General features: G+C 44.8%; 1 protein-coding gene across 1 annotated transcript in view; it reads right to left on the bottom strand.

The window, feature by feature from the left end:
• Nucleotides 1-234: 234 nt before the first annotated feature.
• The window catches only part of LOC124613571 (facilitated trehalose transporter Tret1-like), a 60,198-nt gene continuing 46,322 nt past the window's right edge, over nucleotides 235-14,110 (bottom strand). The window contains exon 5 of the mRNA XM_047142286.1: nucleotides 235-767. Coding sequence (XP_046998242.1) covers nucleotides 429-767 — 339 coding nt within the window. The 3' untranslated portion in view covers nucleotides 235-428. The remainder of the gene's footprint in view (nucleotides 768-14,110) is intronic.

The raw sequence follows: 14,110 nt of genomic DNA, 5'->3' as shown, positions 1-14,110 counted from the left end.
TCTCCTTTTTGCAGCTATAAACGCTCCTTTGAGGTCAAAAACATTCATAACAGTGGCGAGATCAAAGAGACCATGTTAACAACTGGTAGACAACACAGGCGGCAACGGCCCAGGAGGAAGGCATACAAAAAGTGCTACCTTACCACACGGGCGACCAAAATGGCGGAAACTATGTAGGAAGATAGTTAGAAATCTGTAGCTTTTTTCAGTAAATAGCTTTTTCTGTATCTACACTAAGTTTTTATTACTTTCGGGGCGCACCTCGTACAAGAAAGAGTAGAGCGCCTATAGAAGTATACAGACAATCGTTTTCCCATCTCACAATACACGAAAGGAACAAGATCGGAAAACGCTAATACTGCTGTGAAGTACCCTCCAGCAGGCGTTGGACAGTGGCGTGCTGAGAGTACATGTACATGCAGGTAACTTCATTTCAGATCTGTGCTCGAAGTGTCGCTCGCCGCGGGCGGATGCTGGGAGGAGCTGTGGCCCATCTCCTGCGTGATTTGGAGCAGCGACTTTCCCTTGGTCTCGGGCACGACGACCAAGACAAAGATGGCCCCCAAGGCGCCGAACGCGGCCTCCGCCCAGAAGACGACGTGGTCGCCCAGCGCGGCGGCCGCCAGGGGGAACACCTTCACGAAGAGGAACACCAAGAGCCCCACGAAGACGCCCACCAGCGAGATGGCGACGCCCTTCACCTCGGGCGCGAACACCTCGCCCAGCGTCATCCACGGCAGCGGGCCAGCCCCGAACGAGTAGAACACCTGCACCGAACACACGCATCCTGACATCAACATCTACTACACGAGTCAAACCTCGCCGCCATAATCAGGTGGAATTTAAAAAACATCGCATACTAGACATCCACGTATGATAATACAACAATGCAGCTGGATTATTCTTCTGAGTTTTGTTGTGCTGAATCCCCATAGGATGACAAAAATACTGTATCACCCATATACAGGGTGAACCAGAACTACACCGACATACTTTCAGAGTGATAGTGTGGACCAAAAGAACAAAAAAAGTCTAGTAAACATGAGCTCCAAAATGCATCCCTTAAGGGGAGTTAGAAAGGAAAAAAATCTTTTTTCACATGTTCGGATTTTTATCTCATTATAAAATTTACAATTTTCCGAATAAAATGGTATACAAATCTCAAGAGGTTACACGCATTCTAGCCCAACCATCGGGCGACGACATTCGACCTGCTAGCACAGCCGGTCTCCTGGGCTATAATGCATTCTGCTGCTAGGAAAGCCCCTGGTCATGATGGCATGATGGCATGATGGCAACTGAGTACCTAACACACATAACGAATGCCATACTAAAACACCAACACTTCCCCACCTTTTGGAAGACGGCCAAGATCCTGACGTTCAGGAAGCCGGGGAAAGACCACAGCCTCCTACAAAATTACCGACCCATCAGCCTTCTGAGCTCGCTCAGTAAGATTGTAGAGAAGGTGATTCTCAAACGCATCACTAGGCACTGCATAGCAAAAGACATCCTCAGACCGGAGCAATTCGGCTTCAGGAATCACCACTCCACAACACAACAACTCTCAAGGGTCGTTGAACATATAACACACGGCTTCAACATAAACAAAGATACAGGGGCGTTGTCCCTGGACATCGAAAAGGCTTTCGACCGTTTATGGCACAACGGCCTCATTCACAAACTCTGCGACGCGGGATTCCCCGACGGGCTGGTGCGTCTAATACACTCACACCTCACAGACAGGAGTTTCAACACTGACGTGCAGGGAAAACAATCAATACGACGCGGGAGTACCCAAGGGAAGCATCCTAGGGCCCCTACTGTTAAACCTCTACATAAACGATCTCCCAACTGTTGTGTCGGTAGCTGGGCCGACACCGTGAAGTTGAGATGGCTGAAAAGGCAAGCTAGACTAACGCAGACGGGCGTGAAGTACTGGAACAGGATACGTAATTAATGTTAGGAAGAAAAGTACGGAGCAGGTTTAATACTTAACTTTACTCATTGATTGAGGTACATCGATCTTGACGATACACAGGAGGCTTTAAGTACAATCACTGTATGGCTAATGGCGCCTTGCAAGTTCGTAGCCATTAACTTAGCTGATGGCTATTCTGTCTCTCGGCTAATGAGAGAGAAAGGCTTCGTACATCTGGTCGGTAGCTAGGTTCGCGTACAACTGGGGCGAGTGCTCTCTCGTATCACGAGACCTGCCTTGGTGGTGGCGCTAGGTCTGCGATTACACAGTGGCGACACGCGGGTCCGACATGTACTAAATGGACCGCGGCCGATTTAAGCTACCACCTAGCAAGTGTGGTGTCTGGCGGTGACACCACACCAACCACACACAACACAACGATGGCAATCTACGCGGATGACACAGCCATCCTCGCGCAAGATTGGAAACCATCAAACATTACGTCACGCCTACAGACTGCACTCAGAGTGGCTGAGCCTTGGTTGGAGAAATGGCGTGTGAGAGTAAACGTCGACAAGTGCGAAGCCGTTCTGTTCACTAGAAGACCGAAGCAACTGCGCAACCACCGATACTGCAGATCAATAACTCTACATGCACGCCCAATACGTTTCCGTGAGAAAGTCAAATACCTCGGTGTCTGGCTGGACCGGAAATTACTCTGGGGGGACCACATACAACACATGACCAACCGAGCTAGCGCGAGGCTCAAACAGCTCTACCCTATGCTCAACAGGCGTAGCACACTGAATAGAAGGGTGTCGAGGTCCATGTACATGACACTTATCCGACACCTGATGACGTACGCAGCTCCTGTCTGGGGACACGCTGCGCCTACACGCCTGCGCCGTCTGTAGCTCATACAAAACTACTCAAAATCATAAGCAATGCTCCACGATACACACACATCGCGGACCTTCACCGGGAATATCGACTTGAGACTCTCACGGAGGTAATCCACAAACTCCCCACAAGACTATACAGAAACTTCAGACATTCGCAGAACCCGTTTATTCTGAATCTGGGGAACTACGACCACAACCATGGATGGAAACATAAAAGACCAAAAGACATAGTTGTAAGGACCTAACATCTATGGCCAAGCACACGCAAACACAACGGTACAGGTGAGCCCCTGTTAATCAGACGCCATTACTGGATATCCAGCTGGAATACACTGCCGAATAACTGGCACCACGCAGGGAAGCCGTACCGTACACTGCATGCAGACAAGCTCCACACATCCCCCACACAATGAGATGATCTATGGCCGATCTCCAACTACTGTATAGCGATCTTGATTGTGCCAGGAATGTAGCGGCTGCAGAAACTGGGATACACCGCCATCGCTTGCCACGATAATGATGCATGATACCCATACTAACAAATACAACCTTGCGTGAACTATCGCAGCTAGTAAGCCACCACTGCTCTTACTACCCACCCCACTGTCGCAGAGGTTTTTTTTCCCACGGCACGAGCCTTGGCACTTTTTTCCCTCTGATCTTCAAATCGGTACCCTCACTCGCGTTTCGTCCACTATCTATCACCCGATGGACCGCGTTAATGCGTAGTCTTACCCAGACGCACGGATAACATCGCAGCCCAGCATCCTGTGATCCACTTACTAGACAACTAACATGTTGACGGAGGTGACAGTAGAACTTTTGGTTTGGTCACCACGTTGGTGCGGGCGTGGAGGGGCCCCATCTCCTACGAGAAAACACAGTATATTGAAAACAAATCTATAGATAATCTCCCCATTACTACTCAGTACGGGAAAGTGGAACAAATTGCCCACTTTTCTGGGAGAGATAATCCAACCATCAAGACTGAACTCAATAACCAATAAAGATAGAATCTCCAGATTACAAAAAGCATATAAGCTCACTTGGAATCACTATAATTAGAAATCTATTTCTGTCAATGCGAAACTAAGGCATCACAACACAGTAGTCCTGCCAGAAGCACTTTGTTCTGCAGAAACTACAGTGATTCACGGTCATACTAAGATCAGAGAGGCTGAAAAGCAGGAAAGAAAAATTCTGAGGAAAATATATGGACCAGTGTTTCGGGAAGGAATTTGGATGAAGAGGCCTACTAGAGAGATTTACAAAGACATAGAAACAATAACAGACACCATTAGAAAGAGAAGGATGAAATTTTATGGACATATTAGCAGGATGAATAAAATCAGGATCATAAGACAAATATTCGAGATAGTAAACAAGAGCAAAAACAAGACAAAGTGGATCATTGAAAATGAAGAAGACATTAAAGAACTGGGGATCACACAAGACAACGTAAACAATAGAGAACAGTTTAGAAACATCATACAGAAACACACACTTAAACAAGAACATACGGAGAACAGAACGGGAAAAAGATGGTCTGAAGAACGCAAGAGAGAACACAGTGAACGTATGAAGACAATTTGGTTAGGACGAAGAAAGAATAAGAAATCATGACTACTCAAGTTCAATCGCTCTCTCAAAAGGGAATAATCGAAAATAGTAAATAATATATATCTTATAAACTCACATGGGAAGTATTTTATTTTATTTTTTAAATATAAACTACACCGTATGAAAATGTAAAAATTTTTACGTGCGTTACTTAAAGATCTAATAAAGTCGGAAATTTTTTATATAGAAGGCTGTAGATTGCTGTGTTATAAAGATTAAATTACGTGTTTGTATTGGTCATGTCCAGAAGAGGATGGGCACCACGTTGAGGAAGTTGAAACAAACTTTGAGAGACAAGAAACTTTCTGATTGTAAAACCGTAAGAGGCAGGCTGACAGACAAAATGATTGATGAACTACAGCATTATTATGGGATGGCCATTAGAAATAATACTGAGGATTTATTGAAAATGAAGCAGACAGTATGGGCTACCTTCTTCGACAGACTGTCAACTGATGAAAAACCAGTACGCTACCTTTGCCCTTCTGGACCTGATTCATGGTGCAGTTACCGAAATGCCCAGTACTCATACAGTTCATGCATATCATGCATATCATAAAACCTATTTACAGAGACCTGGCAAATCCTGAATTACTGAAAAGTGTCTACGTGGTCAGACTCAAAATCTCAATGAGTCTTTCAGTAATCTTATATGGACTTGCCTACCAAAAAATGTTTTTGTTGGAATGAAGATACTCAGTGATGCTGTTATTACTTTTAATGATGGCAACATTGGTAGTGTGAAAGTGCTAAGCATATGGGAATTAATCCTGGGGCAAACTGCATTAGAGAACTTGAAAGGATGGACAAGGTCCGCATTGATAAAGCGGAGTATGCAGCGCAGTTGGACACTAACGTGTCCAGAAAGAAGAAAAGAAAAAACTTGGAAAAGATCAAGAGGATGATATACAGTATGGTGCAGCATGCTTCTGAGTGACCTAGAATCAAAAATTAAGCGTATATTAAGTGAGTTACAGTCTTTTGAAACTTTAGAAATCATTCCTGAAAATATACATTTTCTGTTGCATTTTTCCCTAAATCTCAGAAACAACTTCTAGTAGAGTATTCAAATTTTCAGGTAGTAGTAACATACATATTCTGAGTCTGCAGTAGTAAAAGAAGAACATAATGTTATGTATAATGAAAATTATTTAGGATAACGTACAAAAAAAGCACAGAAAATTTTAACCACGTAATTAATAAAATTGTATTTCCGAAAACAGTGGCTGAAATGTAATTATTGTAGTTCAGTAGACTCAGAGCATACAGTTTAATGTCCTGCACAAGTTTCATGTCAATGGCTACAGGGGCTCCTGAAACACAGGAAAGCCAAGTCACTAAATTTAACATTGTCGAGATAGGGCGTTCCTCACGCCCGGGTTCCCGGGTTCGATTCCCGGCGGGGTCAGGGATTTTCTCTGCCTCGTGATGACTGGGTGTTGTGTGATGTCCTTAGGTTAGTTCGGTATAAGTAGTTCTAAGTTCTAGGGGACTGATGACCATAGATGTTAAGTCCCATAGTGCTCAGAGCCATTTGAACCATTTGAGCCATAGGGCGTTCCAACTACCCTTAAGAGCTATGGGCACTTGTTCACCTTCGATTCTGTGAGACACGTCTCTTCTGAAATTTCTTTGCTTTCCATGTTTGGAGAAGCGGTAGTATGGACCAAAATAAGAAAAAATTGTTTAGAAGACGGGTTCTAAAGTACATGCCTTAACATATATGAGCACTTGTTCGTCTTCGCAACTCTGACAGAAATCTTTTCTTCTGAACAAGTGTCCATAGCTCTTAAGATATACATTTTAAAGCCCATGTTTACTGGGCATTTCTGTGTTGGTTTGGTCCATACTACCTGCACCCAAAATATGGAAAGCAAAGAGCTTTTAGTAGGAGAGATGTGTCTCATAATATCAAAGTTGAAGTAGTGCTTGCAGTTCTTAACGTATACATTTCAGAACGCGTCTTTACTAGATATTTTTTTTCTTTTTTTCGTTCTTAGTATCACCTCCGAAAGTTTGTCGGCGGAGTTCTAGTTCACCTTGCATGCAGCGTATCTTTCATAAAGCCGTCCGGCGCCTTTTCTCTGGTGTTTCAGCAGATACTGCAATTTCGTTTCTGCATTGTGTACCTGGACTCAAACAAAAAAATAGTGCTTTTCGCGCTTTTCACGCGACTTCCAGTGCCGACGCCATCCGTCGATTTGTTTCCCATTACAAACAAAATGATTTTTGAAGAGGAATCTTACGTGTCCATTCGATAGAGTGCTCCCAGGTTACTCTAGAGCGATATTCATTTTACCAATATTTATTAACAGTAACAGTAAAACACGACGAACAAACAGCAATACACTAGTGACGCAGTAGCGCTGCATGCATGGCGGTACCAGACAGCGTGTGCAGAGCAGTGCTGTCACTGCTGGACCACTGGTTATTCCTCGCTTTTTACTGTACTTGTTAATACATTTTGAGGAAACGAATATCGCACTAGACTGATTTGGGAGTGCTCTATCGAATGGGCATGTAAAAGTCCGTTTCAAAACTCGTTTTGTTTCTATCTGGAAACAAATCGACGCTTTTCGTCAACACTGGGCGTCGAATTAGAGACACGATGACCACTATTCGTCTGGGCTGAGACCAGCAACGCAATGCACAAACCAAATTTCAAATGAAACTTCCTGGCAGATTAAAAGTGTGTGCCAGACTGAGACTCGAACTCGGGACCTCCCAGGAGTGCTAGTTCTGCAAGGTATGTAGGAGAGCTTCTGCGAAGTTTGGAAGGTAGAAGACGAGGTACTGGTGGAATTAAAGCTGTGAGGACGGGGCGTGAGTCGTGCTTGGGTAGCTCAGTTGATAGAGCACTTGCCCACGAAAGGCAAAGTTCCCGAGTTCGAGTCTCGGTCCAGCACACAGTTTTAATCTGCCAGGAAGTTTCATATTAGCGCACACTCCGTTGCAGAGTGAAAATTTCATTTTGCAAATTTCAAATATCTGGTGAAACACCAGAGAAAATGCACGTGACGACTCTTAGGAGAGTCACCCTGTATACACAGGATGTATTGGGTGTAAATCCAGATATTTTTATTGGTGACTGGGAACAGTGTGCTGAACAACGATACATCAGTATTTAATTCATTATAGCTATTAGGAGTAGCATGTTTCTAGGTCGGTTAGTATATCCAAGTACACATGACAGGAGCAAGCCATTAATGCGTGTTTTACCTTATGCAGCAGGTCAAGTGTGAAAGTATGGACACGTGGAAGCAAGTCGGTTAGTCTGTACTGACAGGCGTAATCCACTTAGTGGTGCAGTTAAGACCATGCAGAAAACATCAGGCAGTAAACTATATGACGTCTGTGCAAAGACTGTGAGACACAGCTGAGAAACAACCAACACACTAATGTGAGTACACGTTGAGGTACCACATGTGACAATATCTGAAAATATCTGCACTTATACCTATTAGACCACGTATATACACACTTGTAATACGAGGTTGAGTCAAATGAAAACCTTAAACATTTTTTTAAAATATTATTTATTATGCAGTAGTGATACAAAGCTGTATCACTTTTCAACATAATCTCCCCCAGGGTCAATGCAAGTCCTCCAGCGCTTACGAAGTTCATAAATTGCTTTAGAAAAAAATTCTTTTGGTAGTCTACGCAACCACTTATGCACCACGTGGCGTACCTCTTCATAAGAACGGAACTTCTTTCCTCCCATTGCGTCTTTGAGTGGTCCAAACATATGGAAATCGCTTGATGAATATGGTGGATGAGGAAGACACTCAAAACGCAGGTCTGTGATTGTTGCAACTGTTGTACAGACAGTGTGGGGCCTTGCATGTTCATGTTGCAAAAGGACACCTGATGACAGTGATCCATGTCGCTTTGATTTGATTGCAGGTCGCAGATGATTTTTTAGGGAATCTGTGTATGATGCACTGGTGACAGTGGTCCCTAGCCATGTAATGCTCCAAAATGACGCCTTTTTCGTCCCTAAAGAGAGTCAGCATAACCTTCCCTGCTGATGGTTCTGCTCGAAACTCCTTTGGCTTTGATGATGAGGAATGGTGCCATTCCTTACTCGCTCTATTCGTTTCGGTTGGTGGAAGTGAACCCAGGTTTTGTCCCCAGTAACGATTCTTGCAAGGAAATCATCACCTTCTTGTTGAAAGCGCCGAAGAAGTTCTTCACAAGCATCAACACGTCGTTCTCTCATTTCAGGAGTTAGCTGCCGTGGCGCCCATCCTGCAGACACTTTGTGAAACTGGAGCACATAATGCACAGTGTGGTCTGCTGAGTCATAACTAATCTGCAAACAAGCTGCAATGTCATTCAGCGTCAGTCGGGGGTTTTCAGTCACTGTGGCTTCAACTGCTGCAATGTTCTGTGGAGTCACAACTCGTTGTGCTTGACCTGGACGAGGAGCATCTTCCACTGAAGTCACACCATTTGCGAACTTCCTACTCCATTCGTAGAATTGCTGTTGTGACAAACATGCATCACCGTACTGAACCTTCATTTGTCGATGAATTTCAATAGGTTTCACACCTGTGGGGCGGCCATCTTTATACTGATACTGCGACGGTATGTGTGCATCTGCACTATGCTGCCACCTACAGGTCATTCTGCACGCTGTTTGCAGAATGCTTACCAACTTACAGGATAAAGGCGCGAAATTTCGATTTATTTTTACAAATTTAAGGTTTTAATTTGACTCACCCTCGTATATGGATAGAGCTGAGCGTACTGTCATTGATTAGCAATCAAAGAGTTCTGGGTCATAGGTTCGATCCCATGAATAAAATTCATCAGCATGGCTATCGAAGCTTCTATTATAAGATGTCACCCTCGTTGTGCCAGCGAAATTGTCAAAGAGGACGGAGGAATGGACAGAGCTTCAGGAGAACCTGCTACTCTTAGGGTGGGAAGATGCTAAAAAACAGTCCGAAGAATCAGCAATGATGGCGGGGGATGCAGAAGGCAATGGAACCCACTGAATTAATTCACTCATTGTGTATCCAGAGGATATATAAGCTGCAATTGACTAGGTGTCTTGATGGTCTTTCCACTAGCCAGCGACTACGCATGAGTCCCCCATTCGGATCTCAGAAACGGGGCTGCTAAGAGGGAGGTGACCAATGAAAGGCTAACATACTATGACTCGTGACGTGGAGTCCGGAAGTCTGATGTGGTGGGCAAGCTGGGAAATCTGAAGAGGGAAATACAAAGCCTCATATATTGGCGGTCTGAGAGTGAAATGGAAGATAAAGATATCGAGTCAGGCGAATATAGAAGAATATCATCAGCAGCTGAATACGGTGTAACGGGAGTAGAATTCATTATGAATAGTAAGTTATGGTAGAGAGTGCCTAACCGTGAACGATTCTATGATAAGTCGACAGAAAATCAACGGCAACAACAGCAGTTTAGGTATACATACAGTCAGAACCATAACATGAAGATGTAGAGGAAGTGTATGAAGATCTCAGAAAGGTTAAAGCACCAGACATTCAGTTCTGACTTTGTGCTTGAAAATAGAGGCGGGAATTAACAAAAATCAAGAGGTTCAAATGGCTCTGAGCACTATGGGACTTAACTTCTGAGGTCATAAGTCTCCTAGAACCATACACATCCATGCCCGAGGCAGGATTCGAACCTGCGACCGTAGCGGTCGCGCGGTTCCAGACTGTAGCGCCTAGAACCGCTCGGCCACCCCGGCCTGATATGATTTTCCGATCTAGAAAAAGAGTTCGAGAATGTGAAATGGTATAAGAGGCTCGAAATTTTCAGAAAAACATGAGTAAACGTTAGCGAATGACGAGTAATCTACAATATGTACAAGAAACAATGGGAAATAATAATGGAAGAACAAGAACACAGTGCTTGGATTATGAATGATGTGAAGTAAGGATGCAGTCTTTCGCCCCTATTGTTCAATCTATAGATCGAAGGTGCAATGACTGAAATAAAAGAAAGGCTCAAGAGCGGGACAAAATTAAGGGTGAAACGGGATCGATAAGGTATCGATGATAAGACTCCAGTAACTCTGTCATCCTCTGTGAAAGTGAGAAAGATTGCAGGATCTTGGAATGAACAATCAAATGAGTACAGAATTATGAGGGCCGTTCAAAAGGAAACGAGCCGGAGTCTGGAATGCGCAAACTGGTGATAGGAGGATACTGTTGTGGCGTTTGTAACGAGGTGTGGTTCCGACCATAGCGTGGAAGTTCACAGCCCGTCACTAGAGGGCACGCGTGCACGTCACGTGACTATACAGAGCTAGCAGCAGCATGCATCAATCGTCCAATGCTGCCAGTCGCATTGCAAACAGTGACATGGAGGCGTCAAAAGAAGAGCAAAGAGGTGTTGTTCGTTTTCTGACAGCGGAAGGAGTAGGAGGAATGGACATTCATTGACGAATGTCACAAGTGTACGGCGAACACTGCATGACCCTTGCAGGGGTCAAGGCGTGTCACAAGCCGATGATGCACGGTCTGGAGCACCACATGCATTTCCAATTATATCGTCCAGCTGGTGGATGCACTCATCATCCAGGACCGCCGAGTGACAGTGAAAGCTAAAGTCCCCTTAAAAAGGCTCTGAGAGGCAAACGATTCACCTCGAACGACGACGTCCAGCTGTACGTGCGGAACTGGTTAACATCGCAGCACCAGGAATTTTATGAGACAGCCATTTACCGCCTTGTGTCACAATGGGACAAGTATCTCAACAGCAAGGGTCAATACTTCTAACATACAGGTTTCTGTAATTATGCTTCCGGCTCGTTTCTTTTTGAACACCCCTTATAGACTGAGAGGAAGACGAAAGTAACGAGGAATAACAGAAATGATATTAGTGATAAGCTCAACATCAGTAGTGAGAATCATAAAGTAGACGGAGTAACCTCGAAAGCAAAACTGTACATGAGGGGCAAAGCAGGGATGGCGTACGAAGTAGACTGATACAGGCAAAGGAGGCTTTTCTGGCCAAGAGAAGTGTACTAATATTAAACATAGGACCACCTAAGAGGAATAAATTTCGGATGATGTACATCTGGACAACAGCATCGTGTGGTAAAGAATTCTGGAGCGCCTTGCCACGGTTCGCGCGGCTCCCCCCACCGGAAGTTCGAGTCCTCCCCCGGGCATGGGTGTGTGTGTTGTCCTTAGCGTAAGTTAGTTTGTTAGATTAAGTAGTGTGTAAGAATAGGGACCGATGACCTCAGCAGTTAGGTCAGATAGGAACTTACCACAAATTTCCAAATTTTACAACAACTCCGGACTGCGGGAAAACCGGAAAAAAGTGAAACGAGGAGTTTGAGGTGTAGTTTAGCAGAAGGATATTGAAAATTAGGTGAACTGGAAAGGTAACGAATGAGGAGGTCACCCACAGAAACGGGGAAGAAAAGAGCATGTGGAGAACACTGACAAGAAGAAGGAACAGGATGACAGGACATGTGTTACATCAGAGAATAACTTAGCATGGGAGCTGTAGGCGGAACAAACTGTAGAGAAAGACAGAGATTGGAATACATCCAACAAACTACTGAGGACGGAGGGTGTAAGTGCTACTCTAAGAGGAAGATACTGGCACAGGAATGCGTGGTGGGCCGCATCAAACCACTCAGAAGCCTTATAACTAAAAATAAACTGCATGAGCAGGAAATCGGTCTTCCACAGATTTAAGCAAGCATCGACAAGCGGAATTCCAGGAAAGTGACCAGACAAAATTTTTTACGGCTGACTCACACGCACAGAGTGACATATTAAAACATTTAAGGATGTTGAGTTCCACTTGGTCACGTTTTAATGTATTCACTTGTAACTTCAAGTCAGCAACATTGTGCGACATGCAGAGATTGACAAACTGGTGCCTACAAAACTCGTCACGCCGGCGACTGGTGACCCTGGGAAGGAATTCCAGTTTTGAAGTTCACCGAATGTGAAACGCTCCAATGGCACGTTGGTGACGAAAACCAGGAGGAAAGTTGAAATGTTGTATTGTAGCGGCCTTCAGTCCAAAGATTGGTTTGATGCAACTTTCCACACTTTCCTGAGCAACATACATGAATTAGGATCTTGCTCTCCGTCACCAGTTTGTATCACCCTAGAGTTCCTTTCACTATCAGATTAACTGTTCCATGGTGCCTCAGGATGTGTCCTATCAATACATCCCACATTTAGTCAAATTATGACACAAAGACCTTTTGTCCAGTTTCAACTCCTTACGTCCTCCGCCCCATAACCGCAGTGTGCGTTCTCTACAAATTATAGACAGCGTTTCACTGACTGCATTTTATGCCTGAATACTTCAGAAGTTCAAACGGTGTATCGCAGTGAACACTGACTACAGGTTTCTTGTAAATTTAAAAGTGCTATAAATATGGGTTTCCCTTCCTTTAACCCATGGGTGGGCAACCGGCGGCCAGCGGGCTGGATCCGACCTACGATTGGTTTCAAACCGGCCTGCGGAAAACGTTCATAGGAGAGAGGCAGAGAGAGACCATTGTATTCCACCCGGAACATTGAGACGTGGGTCTTAGGGAAGGCAGGAAAGGTGTGGACGGGGCCAAATCAGTTACCGTTGGTTTCACAGAAAGCTGAAGGCCACAAACAATGTTACACACAATCAACGGCTGAAGGTCTAATTAAGAAGGTTCAAAATTATTCGTCGGCTGAAGGCCAGAAGCAATTTCAAAAAAACACAACGGCTGATGGCCTGAATTACCTATAAGGTGGACAATTACACTTTAAAAATACTGAAACCCAATAATGTTAATAACTTGTAACAGGCTATCGTGATGGCTGAAGGCCTCACTAAAACAGGATTGAAAATTATTTGTCGGCTGAAGGCCACAAACAGTGTTACAAACAATTAACAGCTGAAGGCCGGAATTACAAGTGGGGAAGGGAATAACGCGTTAAAACATTAGGGTAAATTTTAAACAATTATGACAACTTGTCCAAATAAGACGGAGTTATCCACAGACAGTGCTCCCTGGATCGACCTGAGGAAGCTGACTACAGCTCTGTAAGCGGTGAAACAGGCAGCCAAGAGTTGTACTCACGTAACGGTATGGCAACTAGGGGCAGCTTAAGTGCCGACCGACCGACTAACCAGGCTCAGCGACCCTAGGGGCAACAACCCGCCGACCAAAGGCTGGTCGAGGTTGCATTAGCAGTTAATCTTCACTCAAATGTCCAGAGTTCGGTGTGCAAACAAGTCGTCACTCTCGCAGCTAGCCCTCCTCGATCCGGCAGTCTCAGCACGCCGCCAGCGTCCCCGGCTTGCCCTCGCGCTGCACACACCTGCTCACTGCTGCGCCCCTACCGAACTGATGTCCGCTCGCAACCTCTCACCAAATCCAGAACGCAAACAGCATTAAAATAACTGTTCATTCAAAACCACAAGATAACACGGATCAGGGAAAACAATTCCACCAACAACTCACAATGCTAAAGCAGTCACTGTGAAACAACACGGACGAACTATAAGTCAGCACAAACACAGAGAAGCCAAAAGCGGTCGGAGAACCAAATGTACGTCGTCCGCTACGACGACCGACCGAACGACCAAACAACGTCGTCCGCACTCAAGTCAGGCACGGGAAAGCTCCCAGTATAATTGTCGACTGCCATCTTATTGCTATGAGGTCACTTCC

This window comes from Schistocerca americana, chromosome 4, assembly GCF_021461395.2.
Source record: "Schistocerca americana isolate TAMUIC-IGC-003095 chromosome 4, iqSchAmer2.1, whole genome shotgun sequence".
Taxonomy (NCBI): domain Eukaryota; kingdom Metazoa; phylum Arthropoda; class Insecta; order Orthoptera; family Acrididae; genus Schistocerca; species Schistocerca americana.
This window is presented reverse-complemented; position numbering and strand designations above follow the sequence as displayed.